General features: G+C 32.8%; 1 protein-coding gene across 5 annotated transcripts in view; it reads left to right on the top strand.

Annotated features, from left to right (window-relative positions):
* LOC143202716 (uncharacterized) overlaps positions 1-19,854 on the top strand; it is a 124,420-nt gene that overhangs the window by 60,327 nt on the left and 44,239 nt on the right. For 3 of the 5 annotated variants that reach the window (XM_076414440.1, XM_076414439.1, XM_076414438.1), the window contains exon 1: positions 19,210-19,405. The exons of the other annotated variants lie outside the window; for them this stretch is intronic. In XM_076414440.1, the coding sequence (XP_076270555.1) occupies positions 19,225-19,405 (181 nt within the window). In that variant the 5' untranslated portion in view covers positions 19,210-19,224. Of the gene's footprint in view, positions 1-19,209; positions 19,406-19,854 lie in introns of those variants that run through there. 5 annotated transcript variants of the gene reach the window in all.

Raw genomic sequence — 19,854 nt, 5'->3', positions numbered from 1 at the left:
CTTTTTTCACGAATTTCTATATACAGTTAAAATGATGATTTAGATTATCTTCTTCTTTTCATTTTTTTTAAATTTCCGCATCATTCCTTAATCTCTTTTTTTGATTCTGAGTCATGATCATAATCACAAGCCTTATCAGTAGCAGTAGAACAAGATACAAAATATTTAAAGTAATATTTAAGTCGTGTTTATATGTGTGTTTGTTTTTTAAAGTTACATACGTCCCTTCACTGTGTCTGATGACTCTATTGTGACTGAATCTAAACCTCCCTGTATCAATCGCCGATTTGCGGATATTCGATGTTCTGTTTCTCTGTGAAGATTGCTGGTGATGATTTAAATTTTGAACATTCTTCATGCCTTGTCATGCACATTCATTGTCATTGCATTATGTCGTTCATTCATTGTCATGCATGATTCATGCACTTTCAAATAGAACAATACAAACTGTTGTTTTTCAAAGAACTGATCCATATAACATATTTACCATTTTGTTGTGAATTTTTAGTTGTATATAGATAAAAAATTAAAATTAAATAATAATTAAATTAAATATTAAAGTAGCATCGAATTTCTACTTCTAATATTGGTGAATATATTGGACGACATGGTATAGTTCTCTCTTATTGGAACTTTGAATTCGTCAAGAATATATTCTTAAACATCGAAAGAATATTAAAATAAATAATTGAGCTATTTACAATTGACCAGAATAACTATTTAATACATTTTATTGTTTTCATACTGCCAAAACTGTAAAGTTTCTAGTCTGGCCTTTAAGTGGTACTTCTTATTACAATTACAATTGACAACTAGTGAACATATGTGTCCCTTTTTTTCAAAAATTCAGTAACGTATACATCTAGATGAGAACACATAAAAGATTACAATCGACAACTAGTGAACATATGTTTCACATTTTTTCAAAAATTCAGTAACGTATACATCTAGATGTGAACACATAAAAGAAGAGTTTTTTGTTGTTAATTCAGACGAGCGATCCCAAGCGCAAAGTAGCATGGGTTTGCCCAGAAGAGTCATCTACATCGATGCCAAAGCTGAATATTCATAGCCATAGATCTTGCTATGCATAGCAAGTACATATATAAAAGGTCAATTGAAAAGTTCCAGGCCTACCATAGTAAAACACATTTTTTTGGCAAAATTAGTTTCTTTTATTCAACATAATTCCGATTAAGGGTGATACACTGATTATAGCGACCCTCCAACTTTTCGATACCATTTTTGTAGTACGATTGGTACTTTACTTCAAAATAGGCCTCAGTTTCGCCGATCACCTCTTCATTCGACGAAAATAGCTTCCCAGCGAGTATTCTTTTGAGATCTGAGAACAGGAAATAGTCACTGGAGGCCAGATCTGGAGAATACGATGGATGAGGAAGTAATTCGAAGCCTAATTCATGGATTTTTGCCATCGTTTTCACTGACTTGTGACACATTACATTGTCTTGGTGAAGCAGCATTTTCTTTTTCTTCAAATGCGGTTTTTCGGCGATTTCGTCCTCCAAACGGTCCAATAACGCTATGTAGTAGTCGCTGTTGATGGTCCTTCCTTTTTCAAGGTAGTGAATGAAAATTATTCTATGCGCATCCCAAAATACAGACGCCATCACCTTGCCAGCCGACTGTTGCGTTTTCCCACGCTTTGGTTCATCGTGTGCAGTCCACTCGGATGACTATTGATTGGACTTCGGAGTGAAATGATGGAGGCATGTTTTATCCATTGTCACATATCGACGCAAAAACTCGGGTTTATTATCTGTCGTCGTTGTTTTTGGTCAAAAGTGAGCTCGCGCGGCATTCACTTTGCACAGATCTTTCTCATACCCAAATATTCGTGAATAATATGATGTACACATTCAGTTGATATATTTAGAATGTCTGCTATTTCATTCAATTTCAATTTACGATCATTTAAAATTATTTTGAGAATACTTTAAATGTTTTCGTCGGTAACAACCTCTTTTGGGCGTCGACTGCGTTCACCTTAGAGGCGTTTAGACTTTGAGGATATAATCCTTAAAGGATATACTGTTGCAGCTCGAATGGGAAGTTCTGTCGCACTCGTAGAAAATGTTGGAAAATACTTTGACTAACATATATTAAGTTACAATTTCTTAATAAATACCTTTTTAAAATGAAAAAAAGAGATTAGAATACATGCAATGACCTAATATTAAGGGTATTTTTATCGATATTATGTATTTTATCCATAGTTTATATGTTAGAGCCAACCAGACATAGTACTTTAAAGCTCATGATATATTAGTAGTATATATAGTACTGAAAGTGTATATTAGTGAAATTGAAACAGACAGCCTTCATCATGATGAACCTATTGATTACAATTTATTTTTAAACACCATTGGTAACAATCATTTCATTATATTTTACCTTTTTATATATATTTATATTTTCTAAAATATACATAATAACACAATTGAAAATAGATATAATATCTTTCGAAGAACTATAACTTCTCAAGAATCAAAATCATCAATTAAAGAATTGACTGCATAAATGAAAATAGCTGATTTATTAAATTTATTCTTTGTATACGAGTAATTTTTACATTTCAAAGCCAAAATTTTCATGCTAACCTAATAAAAAGGGGCGCAAAAAGACCATAATTATACACTAATTATGTTCGCAATTATCATGTAGTACCGATCGATTAGTTTTAATTGAAATGATGTAATTTCAGTAATTGTTTATCATTGGCTTTTAATCAACAAGTTCGCATTATTAGAGTTCATTAAGAATAAAATTAAACCTATTGATTCTGCTGTGATAAAAAAAAACTCCCCTAATTTTCGTTAGCAGTAATTTACTTTTTCCATTTTTCCTCACGGTCACAATCAACCGAAATAAATTAGATTGAATTTATTTTGTATAGATTATCCCTGTCGTTTACGAGCACATAACTTTATAGTTCTATAAATTTTTAAACTTTTTCAACATCGAAACGGATATCGATACCATTTTTCAATTTTCTCTCGCGCCGACGATAAACAAACCTCGCCAATTCAGTTACGAGCTCCGTTTTTATCAATTCCTCGTTCATTTACTACAAGCCGGGGGACTACATTGTCGAATCGGTCGCATTATGTCTCTCGTAAGCCGTAAAAGCACGACTCATTAGGTTTCGGCTTCGTTTTGATACGTCCCCGCTTCTACGCTCGATGGTGCCGATCGAAATTAATTGAACCATCGAGCTAACGAAACTATCGACAAAATGCGACGGATTTGGAATTGTTTTTGTTAATCCAAGTGGACTTTGTTAATGAACGAAAATAAAATGCTCCAATGGGAGAATCATTAAGACACATCATTATTATTTCGCAGCAAAATAATATTAAGCATATGAATTATTCTTAAAGTATTTACTGATGGTGATACCCTGTTAAATCGCATCGAGTATATTTTTATTGTTCATGTTCATGTTCTCAGAGAGGTTTCACTTCGAAGTGTGAACAAAAAATGTTTTCATTGCGTTCAACATGTGTAAATTTGCACTTCAATTCCAATAAAAGAGCGGCTGAAGATCTTCGAATGCTGTTTGAAGCTTATGGCAACCATGCTCCACCGATTTCAACATATATAACGTGGGGCGTTACCATTTTGATTGCCTATAAATTTGCCCAAAGAAAAGATAAGTAAGTTTGATTTTCATAAAAAAGTTTATCTGGTCTTTTATATATTTTTTAATTATGATTAAAAAATTATATCGGCTAAATGGCGACCGCGGTTCGCTATGTATGTTTTCATGACATCCTGCAAGATCTGAGGCTAAATTTCTTCAATTTCGTGACGAATATTGTCTTTAAGATGTTGAATCGTTTGGGGCTTATTCACATAAAGTTTTAAATTTAAAAAACCCCATAAGAAAAAGTCTGATACTGTTAAATCCGGAGATCTGGCTGGCCACGCTAAATCGCCACTTCACGAAATTAGTGTTCATAGAAAAACATCATTAAATAATTGAATTGTTGAACCAGCTGTCATGAAACCACATGTCATCTAGTCCTTGCTCTTCCATTTCAGGCACAAGAAAATTTCGAATCATGTCTTGGTACCGTTCAACAGTAACTGTAAGGGCAACACCTTGGTCATTTTCAAAAAAATAGGTACCAATGATGTTTCCGGCATCAATACCATATCATATAGTTGTTTTTAGTGGATGCAATGATGTTTCGTCAATTAATTGAGGATTCTGTGTTCCCCAAAACTGACTATTTATTGACGTGGCCACTGAGAAGAAAATGGGCTTCATAATTAATTATCAATTTAGACTAAAAATCTTCAACTTTACCAGAAAGCCTTTGGATTGCATTACTGTATTCAACTCGTTGATCAGGATCGGTAGCAACCTTTGGACTAATTAAATTTTTTGTACGGGAACATTTTCAAATCAGTTTTCAAAATTTGACTTAAACTGCGTGCAGAAATGTGTAACTGGGAACCACGTCTCCGAATTGATGTTTCTGGAGACTCTGCAACACTATCGCGCACCAGAGCCATATTTTCAGCGTTCCGAGACGTCCGTTGTCTTTCAGAACGAGGCCTGATTAGGATATTTTTGACGCAATTGCCGCTAAGTGGCAATAATAGAACGATTATTTTCAATAAATATGGTCACTATTTCGGTTTGTTCTTGTGGGTTATATTTTTCCATAATAAAATTTGGACATCTATTCAATACAATGGTTAAAACGAAACTGAGCTAAACATCACGTAACCAAAATGACGCGCAATCAAAATAGTAGCGGGACTTTTACCCCACCTGTTACATACTGATTTCGATATTTAAAAGTGATCATTTTGATATCGAATTTGAAGAGCGAAGAAAAAAAAAACTAAGGCATTACTCGATGATGATCCGTATGAAATATAAGAAGAATGTTTAGAATTGTTGGTAGTAACACAAGGAGTCATTTTCAGTCGCTCGAAGGACATGGGAACGATTCAAAAGCTTGGATATTTCGTGTCGTATGAATTGAGACATTGAAATGCATTTGGTCATTTATAATATGCTGCCACAGCGACAAAATCTGAAAGGTGTCTTGCTTCGTGTTACTACTGGTGATAAAAAGTAGATCCCTTACCATAATGCAAAACGAAAAAGTCATGGGGACCACCTGATCCTGCATAAACATCAACGGCAAAGCCGAATATATTGGCCGGAAGCTGATGTTCTATTTGGATGGAATCAGCTTGGTGTGGCATATTATGAGCTGTTAAAACTTTATGTAAACATCATTGGGAATCGCTGTCTATTACAATTGGTGCGTTTGAGACGGGCACTGCGCGAAAAACTATCAGAACATGAACAAATACACAATAACGTTAATCTTCAGCTCAACAACATGTTCCAAAACCGGCGAAAACATACTTGGAAACATTAAAATGGGAAGCGCTACCACTTCCGCCCTATGCTCCAGACCTTGCTCCTTATAATTAATTCTTGTTCCGATATATAAGTCGAATCTTGTGTAAGCAGCAGTTCTTTATGAATAACTTCAAGAGATATATCGTTCTTTCCAGATGGACTCCGTAAATTTTCTGAAGAATAGCAAAAAGTGGCGGCTGTCGATAGACAATTATTTGAATAGAATACATTGTACTGATTTTGCCACAATGAAGATTCAAATTTTAAAAAATCCTTTAGATCTAATTCATAGGCTGATGATAAGATGTGCTATATACATTTACTTATGGGATTATAAGTTAATAATTACGTACGCATTAACATTTTCTTGGTTTGGTTGTTTCTTGGTTAAGTTTGATTGGTTTAAAAAATCTTCCTAAAATTATTGAGAACAATTTCAGATAAAATTTCGAATTTTTGGTTCTGCTATTGGCGAATAGACGGTACTCCATCTTATATCCTCTTATATCCATCTTATATGAGGCATTTTTAATTGAAATAGTAAGTGATACAGGAAAATGAAATCCAAGTAACCGTAATTACGAACAATTATATCTCTAATTAGCTTGGAATACCGACTGATTAATTTTAATTGGAATAATGTAATTTTAATAATTGTTTATTGGCGACTCCGACCCAACGATTTCGCAGAACTGGAGATAATTTATTAAATAAATTATATTTATTCCAATTAGTTCATAAATCATTAGTCAATTGAATTTTAGCACAAAATGCTCTTCGCAAATATTAATATTTTAACCTATAATAATAGTTATATTTATTGTTTTGGTAAAACTGTAATTTATTAGGGGTAATTTAATTATAAATTTATTTCGACCGCACAGCATAGATGAATATCAAATATTGCTAATTAATAGAAAGCTTAACTGGCTTTTGTTATATATTTTAAATATATAGATTACGATAGTATCATTATATAATTCACTATTTATTTTTTTTAGTGATGCAATTTGAACCATATATTTGATATTGAGTGATGGAACTTTTGAAATAATAGGTAAATGGTTAAGAGAATTTTAGGTCCTTCATAATATATTATAATTAATTATATTAATTTGTCTCAAATTATAATTTTGTGATTTTTTAATGATTAATTTACCTTGTTCACCAACTAATTATGGATATTTTGGTTGTATCCGGCTTTTTCAATTGATGATCAAATTGATCAATATTTAAATATCAATAATCAATATTAATTGATCCATACTTTTTCTTGATTTTGAAGATTTTGTCGACTTACAAATTAACTGTATTTTTCGTAAAATACTTACTAGATCAAGTTGCACCTTTTACTTTGGTAATATTTTGTTTAAAACTGAAGCAGTATGTCAATGTAATGAGAGTACAATGAAGTAGGATAACAACGACATGAAAGCTGTTGTTTGATTTTGATTATTTTTGGGTTTTGAGAAATCTTAATATATTATTGAAGAATACGCGAGCAAAGCCCCATCTATTTAAGTTCTAGTTCAGTTATCATTCAGAACAAATTGTTATTTATGAATTGGTGCAATATCTTATCTTTCTATACCACATAGTTTGTAATATTGGGATAAATAGTGCATATACGTAGGAGGAATATTTGTCATCAGCTACAATTCAGAAGTGGTTTAAATAATTTTTGCCAATTTAATCATTAAGTGCAGTTAAACCGGAAAAATGCTGCAGCGAAGAATATTATAGAATAAAACAACCATATATTTAATTTATAAAATTGTTTTATCAAATAAAGCTCTGCAAATGGAAGTTTTAATCATCATAAGCGACATATTATATATTTATGTATTTGGTAGTTCTCTAATTAGCAGAATGTATTGCAATTTGCCAGTATATCTAGATCTGCTGAATATTATTATATTATTGCCAGTAAAGATAAATATATAATGCTTTTAATATTCTCACTCATTAAGAATGTTAAAGTTCAGCTGGAGCTAATACTAACACTTATACACTATAAGTTCGTGTGGTCTGGTTTGCTTTGTGAAACTAATATGCATTGGTTACATAGAGTATTGATAATTAATCAACGAACTTTTTCGTTATTTATTAAAATGCCATAAAATAGAATTATGTTACAGACTGATAACATATTAGCTCGTATACAAACATTGCATTTTCACCGCTTATCTAAAAACAAAATCTTAGTTCTGAAGTCATAGTCATCCTTTTATTACTTATTTGATTCAGTTGATATGCTACGAAAAGTTTTATTATATATTCTGGGTTATTTCAAAATACTCATAATTAGAACAAGATTGATATCTGTCAGTTAAAAGTAAACATATTTTCAGAAGAATATCAAGGGTATGTTGATTAGCATTATTAAAAAAATCACTATTTAATGCTACCCTTCCTTAAAGCTTGGTTTGAGCTTGATTGAGCTCATTGTGTTTCTTTATTTCTGCATTAATAAGGAAGAATGTTCCAACTAGAAGAAGAAATTTTCATCGCCATTGCTGTAGACGGCTGCCTGAATTTTTTAAAACTATTGCAGGAGAAAATTACTATTACTGTATAACTATTTCCATTCTAGTAGTAAAAATAATTGTGTTTTCAACCTTTAAAAGCAGAAAGGAATATTATTAATGAGCCTTGGCGTCTAAAAAAGCATACAAAATCATCAAAATTTCAAAATATTCAGAATACAAATGTGATGTGAGTTTATACAACTATACTTACAATATTTACAAGCAGTTAGCCACAACAAATTTAGCATATAGTTAAGTGGCACCGCCTGTGGACCTAGAAAATTCAAGATTTAGATACTAGATTTTTGTTTTACTTTTAAATTAGATTAAAACAAAATTGCTTTTAAACAACAGGGTTATAAGAAGCCATTTCTGGATAAGCAACCAGAATACTTTTTCCCAATCTAGCATTTTACGATATTTTCTTCATTTCCTTCAAAATCATATTTTGCTAACTTAACCATAAAGCATATTTTCTTTATTTTTAAACTATCTCTGAGGCGCAGTACTTTAGTAAGCGCTAAATGAATGCACGTTTCATTAGGCTGCAGCTTCATTCTGATGCCACCCACTCGGGCGTCGTGCGGGGGCGAACTTAATTGAGACCTCCAGACTTCGGCATTGAGGACGAACTAGGTGCTAGGTTGGCCGCCTCCGGTTCTAATTAATCCGTTGTTTTGCCGGTGGAATATACTTCAGCCGGTTGAAATCGGTGCGATGGGGAAGAAGCTCTGCCAGAACGCCAACGAAGTTACGATTCTATTATGAAAACAATCGAAGGAAATACATTGAATAAACGGACTATTGGATCAATCGGTGATGACTTCTTCATGTACCTGGTTTGACGTGGGTGAAGAACTAGGACTGAGTTTGACGTCGAATGTCTCAAGAAATACAACGGAAATGATGGTCTTATTGTTAATAACAGGTTAATTGAAAAGTCCCCGGCCTGACGAATAGATGGCGCTACTAGAATTAAATCCGTATGTTTTTTATTTAGCCCTAACCCTCAAAAGATGTGTGTATAAATTTGAGAGCTGTCGCATCATTTGTTTATGAATTATAGCATTATGAGTGAAGCAACTTTTATTATTGTGAAAAAAAAATGGATAAAAAGGAATTTCGCGTGTTGATAAAATATTGCTTTTTGAAGGGAAAATACAGTTGAAGCAAAAACTTAGCTATCGAGTTTCCGGACACTGCCCCGGGAAAATCAACCATCAAGGATTGATATGCTAAGTTTTAAGATTGGTACGCAGTGGATGTCCAAAAGAGTTTGTTACTGACAAAAACATTAAAATAATCCACAAAATGATTTCGAATGACGTGAAGTTCGTGAATTGAAATTGAATGAAATAGCAGACACTCTAAAGACATCAACTGAACGTGTACATCATATCATTCACAAATATTTGGGTATGAGAAAGCTCTGTGCAAGTGGGTGCCGCGCGAGCTCACTCTTGACCAAAAACAAGGACGAGTTGATGATTCGGAGCAGTGTTTGAAGATGATCAAGCGTATTAACCCGAGTTTTTGCGTCGATATGTGACAATGTATGAATCATGGCTCTATCATTTCACTCCTAGGCCCAATCGACCAGTCATCCAAGTGGACTGAACACGATGAACCCGCTCTAAAGCGTGGGAAAACACAACAGTCGGCTGGCAAGGTTATAATGTCTGTATTTTGGGATGCGCATGGAATAATTTTCATTGACTACCTTGAAAGAGGAAGGACCATCAATAGCGACTATTACATAGCATTATTGGACCGTTTGAAGGACGAAATCGCCAAAAAATGGCCACATTGGAAGAAAAGGAAAGTGCTGCTTCACCAAGACAATGCACCATCTCACAAGTCAATGAAAAAAGTTAACTAATTTTATTTCTACTATGTATTTTTATAATTTGTTAATAACAACGCAAATGTTAATAAGAAACGACAACATAACTTATCTTTAATCTTGAGTTCTGTGGCGTGAAATTAAAATGGCTGAAAGCAATTAAGATACACATTAAAATAAAGTGTACAGCAACTATAATTATAGAATACTCCCACTAATGAATTGCTTTTAAAATTTTCTAACACCTCTTCGATATAACGAGCAAAAATACGGTAATTTATATTACAATTTAACAATATTCAGGCAATTTGTTGTTCACACAATCACCGGAAATAGCTAATAGGAATTAAAATGTCTGTGCCATTGACATTAATTTACCGAATTATCCATAAAGACGTATTCTTCAAAATAACTGCGTCAAACTTGTTACATAATTGATTACTGACGTTTAAAGAACAATCCATCATAATTTATGGGTATTAAATCAATAAATATAAGCATTAAACAACATGAAGCTACATTCTTTGTAATCGTTTAGTAGTTACAACCTCATCAGTCTTCTAACATATAATGTCCAACTGTCTTGCATTTGTTTAACTGTCTTTTTAAGGTATTTTTGTCGCATCTATCTTAATTTTATTTGATATGCTCATTTAAGGACGTTACGTTTAATGTTGTATATTCGCGTTTTCCTTTTCATCCTTTATTTTCCTTGGTCTTGTTCTATTTTCTCTTTTTTTCTCTCCCGAGATCCAGTCGGGGTACATTAAAAAAAAGAACTTCTAATTCTAAAATAATCGCTGATTAAGAAATATAAACATAGAATATTCTAAACTTTAAACGAACTTTACAGTTTGTAGCAGTTAATTGAGAAAAGTTAATATTATTGACCTCATTTTAAAAATACTATTTGAAAATGTAAATATATTTCAACCAGAAACTCAAAAAAAAGATAACCAAAATAATTGCGGGTTCATAAAAAATTATTTTATTACCATAACAATTAAAACGTTTTTCTTACAACGTACATAGAAACAACAGGAACAAATACACCAAGGATACCAGATACTTGAACACGGATCTAAACTCAAGGTCATGGAGTCAGGTCAGGAAGCTATCGACATCCATTCTACTTTTTCTTTTTATTGACTTAAAATAATGAAGCATCTCTCCGAAGCGTTTCACGCTTAATAACATCGTTTGTTGTTCCGAAGAAATTAATTAAATCGTATCTGCCTCGTTAGAAAATTTGATATCATTTAATAGCGTTAATTTACATTTTTAGGAATCACGGAAAAAATACAACATCAAGGAACGCTTGGGAAATATAAATTTACGGATTCGTTTCCAACCCGACTTAAATGAATTTTAAATGACATAAAACGAGTCTGTATAATCAGGAGTCGCTTTTTTAGCATTTTTCCGTCATTTCTTTTTATTTTCTTAATTTATATTCAAATGTTGCGTACTGACGCATCGAAAGCGTGGATATTACCCTTGCCGTTTCCAGCTCTTTTGTCCTTTTTTATTGTTAGGAATTTAATATATTAGTTATTAATTTATTTAAACAATATCGTTTAAAATTGACTGTAGTGTACAGCGTTATTTTTTCAACAAAATAGACATTAGTCGATCTAAAAAAATCTATGTCGAGGTAGTTATCCCCAGCAAATACCTATTTCAGAGTTCTCTCTTATGTTGGTGTTCATTCTCGTACGTATTCTTAGTTAACAGCATGTTATCGTGACTTGAATAACATGGTATGTCACGAGGATGGTATACCAGGTAGGGTTGGTTTTATAGCCCTTATACTTTGTTGGGATTATTTTTATATTTGTAAATCTCAACACCCTCTCGATGTTTTCTCACGAAATAGTCTTGTTGAATGGCTGGAACCTCAACTTTATTGAATTGAATCTAGTGGTCAGTCAAAACAGTGGAATGATCACCAGTTTGACCACCTGTGGTTCATTGAAACAATGTGAGGATTGCTACAGAAACTTTCTCTATCACATCTTCTTCTGTATACCATTAATTATTATTTTTTATTTACATCCCTCGAGTTCTATTAATTTAAAAAAAACACTGTCTGAGGTTTGAGTTATGTTCATTTTCTAAGAAAACTAATTAAATGCCATGAAGGCCCTATAAAGTAAGACATACAGAATGGACAATTTACAATATGGGTAATGGTATGACAGCGTACATGTTGGCTTCCTGTTAATCTGATATCCTAGCTAATCACTGTCCTTTCATCAAACTAAAGCTTAGCATCTGTCTGTGAATTGGTCGTTTGAATGTTGAGAATTTAGTTGTCTGGAACTGGTTGAGTTTTTCTATTCCATAATTTCAAATGACAAAGATATCATCTATACATTTAAATCTAATAGTTTTAGTAGGGTGCTGGCTAGTGCCTTGAATCACGAAGTACATATTCCACTAAGGTTTTTTTCTGGAACTGAAATATATGCATTATGAAAGGTGAGAAGTTGTACTTTTTCTGATTACAACAAAGGTACTGGCAATTGCTTAAATATGATAACTTGATTAGCTGAACCTCAGTGTCAGATTTCCGGCTACGAAGATGCAACTGTACCAATTGCGAGACGTCAGCTAGTTTTAGCCAGTAATCATGGTTCAAATCCGGAAACCAGGAATTCCATTCTATATTTTATTGACATCTGATCAGTATAGCCTCTGATTTAGAGCTAGAATCATGGCTGTAAATTCAAATCTCATCCATACTTAATTACATATTCGGTAGCATTTGAAAATGCTTTGTTAGTTTGTTAGTGGGTACGGAAACAAGGGAATAGTATGATAAATATTCTTTAACAACTTTATTAACTAATTAAAAAATTTAAATAGTATTCAAGACTTCTTATAAGTCTTAGTTCACTTTTCTTCTCTTTTAATATCGTTACTTAACCTTAGTGCTAAAAACAGCAAGAATATCGAAGTATCCTTCTAAACGGACTAAGATAATAATGTAAATTTTACCCAATTTAATAAATACAATAATAAACATAATAATTTAACTTTTTTTATCTGATTAAAATTTGATAATGTCCAGTAAGCGCCAAAAACTCTTCATTTTTGCTATAATTGCTAGTCGTAATTGGGAAATTCATACATCACTTATCCTTCTTATAAATTAATCATTCGTCATTTTAAAACAGAACTTGAATATTCTAAAGTATGCTTTTTAGCAACTAGAGATTATTTGGACTGGATGTATTATTTAACTCGAGCTGCATCGCTCCATGCCGAGGATTAAGAGGTGATCAATTTGGAGATCATTCCAGAAAACATCTGGTCCTACCTAGGTAACAAGCGTACTGGGATATCGATTCCTTGCCCGATCAGTTACTAATTGGATAGTCTCATCGCCTTAACTACTTTACTTCCAAGCCGATTCGAATTATTAATTTCTTGTAACCACGACTTTGTCCATGACAATAGGGACTAAGTATAAAGTATACTTTAAAGCCTGAACGATGGCATAAATAAATTCGTTCAGTATATTGTATATAACACTAACTTCAGTTCTTCGTTCTATTCAATTAAGTTATTATATAACATACTATTTCATATTAAATAAAAACCATAATCAAACTTCTCAGTCAATGTTGGCGTATAAGAGAATTTCCAATTTGTTATATTCATTAATCAGACGAACCTTATCGATTTATATATGTTTTTATCTTTTTGAAAAATACATTCAGATATCGCAAGTATATTTCACGTGCGACACAATTTCAATCACTGACACTGAGCTGGTTTGTTATTAAACTTACTACTCCAGACATGATATACGAACGGAATAAGAATGCACTATTCGAATTTTTACAACGTGTCATGGTTTAAATTCCGACGACGTTCACCATTGTTCTATAAAGAAGGGTAAGAATCGCTTTTTTTGGCTCGACTGTGTTTTAAAATGCATACTCTCTCGGATTAGATGATTTGTGAGCGTCGTTCGATATTTCGCCACGTCCCGATTCGCCTCGGATGCCTTGTAGTAGAATTTATTGGGTTTTGTTACGTAAGTGGAACAAAACCGATGTTTACGACATCGCTTGTTCACTTACGAAAGCCCGAGAAAGATTCCTCGTTAAATTTATGGTTGAAATTTTTAAAGAAATAATTTCTAAAGACAATCTCTGATGCGGTAATATTGAGCGTTATAAGAAGTATTACAAAAAAAAATCATTTTGTGTCTCAATAGAAAAAGTGCAAGTGGCAGTCAGCAAAATCTACAAATGGGTGAAAGATTGGAAAATTCAACTTAATAGCTCCAAATCTGTCCACGTTAAGTTTGCATTGAGGCGAAATAATAAAAACTTAATTATATCACTCAATGGATCCCGATTCGCCCGAAAAAGAATCAGCTAAATACCTTGGAATCCATCAAGCAAAACACATTAGAACTGAATTAAAACAACTATACTGGTTAGTCGGAAGATACTCTCAACTTGATCTATAATACAATTATAAAGCCAATTTGGACCTATGGGGTGCAAATATGGGGTTGCACTAAAAATTCAAATCAACTAGTCATACAACGCTGTCAAAGCTTCGATTGATTACCAATGCCTATCACTATGTAACCCACGAAGAACTGCACGATGACCTGGAAATCAAATGGATTTGCGAAGTTATCCAAGACTTCGCCTTGAAACACGAAAGAAGATTACTAAATCATACTAGGATGTCAGGAGATTGAAGCACACAAAACCATACGATCTTATATAAAGTGTATATATTTAGTGTAAACTATAGCTATAAGTTAATAATTAATAAATAATTAGAATTTTATAATTGAGAAATACATATTGATGTATTTTCTCGCACTCGTCTTGCTTGTTATTTAATCCAAGTACATATGAAAAGTAGTAATAAATTAATTGTAAATTAAGATTGTACTAAGCGTATCTAATAAAGATGTTATAAAAAAAATTTCTGTCTCATTAATACAACGTTAGAAACTTAATGGATGTATTATTGAATTATATATAAAAAAAAATCAAGATGATTCCTAACGTACGTACAAATTTAATAAGAGATTATTTATTTTTGAACATTATGCAATATAGTGGATTTTGCTACATGTAAGCAACACTGCTTTCGCCTAAATAATGCTTATGTATTGCTCAGTTTACATTTAAAGTATTTTAGGTTATATTTCAATCAATCGATGAAATCACTAAGCAGTACTAATAACTAATAACTATTATCATTTCGGTAAAAACAGTGTGATATGAACCCCACAAAGCTAATATTCATGGAAGAACTGCTGCGATTATATTGGCGGATGTTCCGATACAAGAATGAGACATAACATTCCGTTAGGAACTATTCAGACACTTTACGATTTATGAGAAGTGTTGCAGCTGCCTTAAAGAAAATGATGGATTTATTAACTAAATAAATATTGTATATGTATTAGACATTGATAGTATTGGCATAGAGCATGGCAGTTGATTGCACATGCCCTGTATATACAGATTTTTATAATATTTGCATACCAAAACTGGGTAAGTAACTGCCTGATGTTTATGATGAAACTTTTTAAGGAACTATGGGCAACGACATTAGGGCAATAAACAAAACACAGTGACCTAATAATGGACTATTACCTGGATTCGCACAAAAATACTTGACAATTAATTTACTTTAAAAAAAACGTGCTAGTTATATGCATTTTAAAAAATCTTCTAAATCAAACTGTACCCATAGTAATATATTATCTCCAACAGATTATTCAGGTTCAATCAAGATGATAAATATTCTAAAATGAAGTAAACACATACAAGAGTAACATCCTGGGATACTCGACAGGCTCAGTAAGGTAGATACAGATCTATCCTTTATTTGCTCTGTATTGGTTATATACATAAACTTGATGGAAATACAATATCCACAATCTTGGATTATACAGTACTATTGCTATGAAATAGACAAAAAGCAAAATAAATCGGTTAGCATCGTTTTGTAATACTCGCCATTTATAGACCACTTTTTGACATCATATTGAACTTTTTACATTTGTTAGTATTGTTTGAAACCCACTATAAAAGTTGCTATACCTCACTGAAGAACAATTTTCATATAGTTGTTTTATGGAATTTTGTAGGAGGATACAGCAAAATATTTGGACATGATACTGGACGCCAGACTCAAGTTAGTAAAGAGCTTGTTACAAAGAAAAAAGCAGATCTTTGTATAAGGCTCAAAAATGTAGTGGTTGCTTGGGCGACAATATAATCTTAACATGATTCAAACTTGTCTAAACAAAGTTCGCTGCAGCATTGTTAGCTTCCCTCGGTATATTTGAAATAAAAACATTTATAAAGAGCTAATGGTACTAACGATCAGCGAAGAAATTAAACGATTTTATAATTAAGGACATTATATACATTTAGAACCTTAGACGTTTCCGTAATTCTAGAGTCTTCTTAGATGGCAATCGGCAAATTTTCTGATGTTGTCCGAAGTCACATCAATTTCTAGGTCGCGATGGAGGTCACAAACACATACATACCAAGACGCGTTCACTATACTTTTCAGCACAGTGCCGCCACACATCCAAATTGTATAGCCATACACTAATCTTAATAATTAGTAGCGTTGGAAACTATCGACTGAAAACAGTTGAAAGAGCCGATAGTCGCAAAATAGTCGAAACAGTCAATAGTAAAAAAATTACAAACTGAAAATAGTAATTACTATTATGTCAAATGCACGGTTCGACTGTTTTCTTTTTAATTCGTGATGTCAGACGAAGATATGCGAATCCTTTCCTGTATAAATTGTGAGAGAGGAAAGGACGAAAATAATTACTGAATACTATTAATATACAATTAATAATTTCATTGTAAAGGAATTATAATTACATATATGACATAAATATGTCATATATGACATTATATGACATAATTAAAAATGATCGCACAATAACTACTATAGCTTTTTTAAATAAAATAAATGCTTTATTTGTTTTTGAACGGAAATATTTTTGAACAAAAATCGAGACAGTAATTAAAATATTACCTATTATTGTTATAAAACCAGTCAACAGTATTTTACTATTTATCATTCACAATTTTGATCTTTTTACCCTATTACATTAACAATCTGAAAAATATCATGCAAAAATGCTGCTATATTAATATATAATATATTATTATTTACAAGAAAGCTACGAAAAAAATCATAAATCTATATATATTACAAGGTCGCGGCTAGGACGACACAGCCAAAACGTTAAAAATCAGTCGAATGAAACTAGTAGAACCAAAAATAGTAACTAAAAGTACACGACTGAAACAGTCAATAGTAAATAATAATAAAATCAGTCGGGCCGAAAATAGCGACTGAAACAGTCGATAGAAAAAAATGGTCAATTACTAAACAGCCGATAGTTCCCAACGACAGATATTTATATATTTAGATAAAAAAATAAGCTTGTAAATTGATAACTCAGAGTTTCCAATGGACCGATAGATTTTCCTGGGCTTGATGATTTCGATGCTTTCGTCCTTCTACCATCAGTAAATATTCGTCGGATATCCAGAGCTGTATTTTATATTGCGCTGGATACTTTACTGACTCACTCAAACATTGTTTATTTAGATAGAGACAGATATTTGATTGTTTGTTATATCAACATCTCTATCGTTCAATCTGGCGTGGTTTAATAGTCAATAACTATTTTAAACACGGTCTTACTATATACATTTAAAAATTAAATGTATTTTTAAAAAATGATAAAATAATATAAGTTATATAGATAGAGGATGGCGCCATATACACCGCCATTCATGTTTTCCCAAAATAACGAGCAAACATTGAAATATTCGCCGGCAAATGACATACCAACACTCGGACCTCGTACAAATGCTCGCTCTTAAGCTACTCCAAAAAGTCCGTAGCGCCCATGTTTCCAGTCCAGACGGTCCCTAAATAGATCGAGTTCCCTTGACACAACCGTGGAATTGCCATCGTATAAATCTCGTCCGAGAAAAAGGTATCATCTGAGTTCTCTCTTCGGCCAGGATCGGTTTTATAAATAGAAGGGGTACGGCTCGTCCTGTTCTATTTATATTGGTCCGTCGAGATTTATTGCCTCGTAATTAAGACGAGACAAAACAAAGATCACTTCGTGTATTTCACATTTACTGTTAAATAATCCCTTATCTTAACCCTAGATTATTTAGTCAATACATTGATTCTAGCTGAAAAATATTAGTATATGATTCATTAATAGTGATTACGTTGATGTAAAATAATATAATCAAAGGGTACTGGCTGGTGTTCTTTTTTTACAGGTATAACAATATTTCGTCTGAGTGTGTAAAAATGTACAAAGTAAAAATTGAAAGGATGAAGTACATGTATAAAAAAACAATCTATGTGTGACATCTACATACTCCAATCAGTCACAACATTCAGTTCAATATATCCGAGGTTTTAGTCACTCCACAATTTTAAGGTAAAAACATTGAAAGCGGTTCCAGATTTATAAACACAAAGTAATCTCAATAAATACAGGAACTACTCGTATAAGGCTAACACTATCGGCACATCATGTTCTCGATGTTTTATTACTCGATGTGCCATGAAAAGGCACATTCCATATGGGTTGATTACTCAGATGTGACAGTTGTATTAATGTATACCAGTTCTAGTCAAGAAATACTACTGCAATCCGGAATAGTCCAGATATGAGTGATAGCATTGGAAATCTGAAACAACATATTTATTCTTAAAAAATTATTACTCTTATGAAATTCCGCCATTTTTCAGAATGACCAATGACTCCACAAAAGAAACTTAGTTCCTTGAATTATCCACGAATTTTTGTACATCACCCAGTGCTTTGGACTCTTCATCTGTTACAGAATGCTGGATGCTACATTAAATGAAATAAATGGTAAACGGTTACTGTAAAACTTGTGAGGCAATAAGGCACTATTGACCGGTGATATATATTGGTGAAAATAGGAAGCATCAATGTAAACTGTTAAACGATCTAAACCTGTCTGGTGATTATGCTGGTGCGGTAGGATGTCCCATTCGTGCTGCACTAGTGTACCTTTCACCATTCTTGCAACATGTGTGACCGAGCGTTGTCATGCAAGATGACTGCGACTGTTACGCGTAATTGCTGTTTTATTTGCAACAATACGTTGCGCGATTGACGTCGGTAGATATCTGCAATATCAGTTCTGTTTTAGCAACTGATACAACTTGTAGTAGTGTCGATGTGGATGACGCTCCTGGACTAACCCATGACGTGATTAATCAACTGGTCGTCGGTCTGAGAGTTCTTTGACGGGTTGAGAGGGGTTCCATCCAATGTCAGCAATATTGTTTGCAATTACGATAGATGTCCCCAAACCAAAAACAAGATCACAGTATAAGAATATAAAAAGAAAGAAATGCACGTGGCAGGGTTACCTTCAGGTGTTACGAACAGTGGCATGTCTGATCACTCTCAGAGTCGGGAACGGAAAAGAACCTCGAGGCGTCGCGTCATCCCCTACCTTCACCACCCGAGGGTCACGTCGTACCCTTTGTCAGTACCACTTGTTGCCACCTCACCGTGGGTGCTAACTTCAGGTATGTGCAACGCCAATTCGAAACATCTGAAGGCCGCTATATGTATATATATATATATATATATATATATATATATATATATATATATATATATATATATATATATGCAAACACTTAATAATGAAGGAAAATATCTCTATGATGGTTAAAATATTTTCTAGGCTTCTAGGTTAAAAAATAACCCGTTGGTTCATCCTACTGCTGCGGTAGTGTTAGTTATATATATATATATATATATATATATATAGTAGCGGATTATATATATATATATATATATATATATATATATATATATATATATATACAAATTCCGTAGTGCATAAATGTACTTTATGTTAGTGATTGCAGTTGTAGATGTCGCTAAGCAACAGTGAAATAAGGTTAAGTTAGGCCGCATGTCTTCTGGAATGGTCTCTAATTTAATACTGCCTTGTTGGTAAAAAAGAAGC

Source organism: Rhynchophorus ferrugineus, unplaced genomic scaffold, assembly GCF_030347505.1.
Source record: "Rhynchophorus ferrugineus isolate W39M unplaced genomic scaffold, kcgeb_rfMv2 rfM9, whole genome shotgun sequence".
Taxonomy (NCBI): Eukaryota; Metazoa; Arthropoda; class Insecta; order Coleoptera; family Curculionidae; genus Rhynchophorus; species Rhynchophorus ferrugineus.
This window is presented reverse-complemented; position numbering and strand designations above follow the sequence as displayed.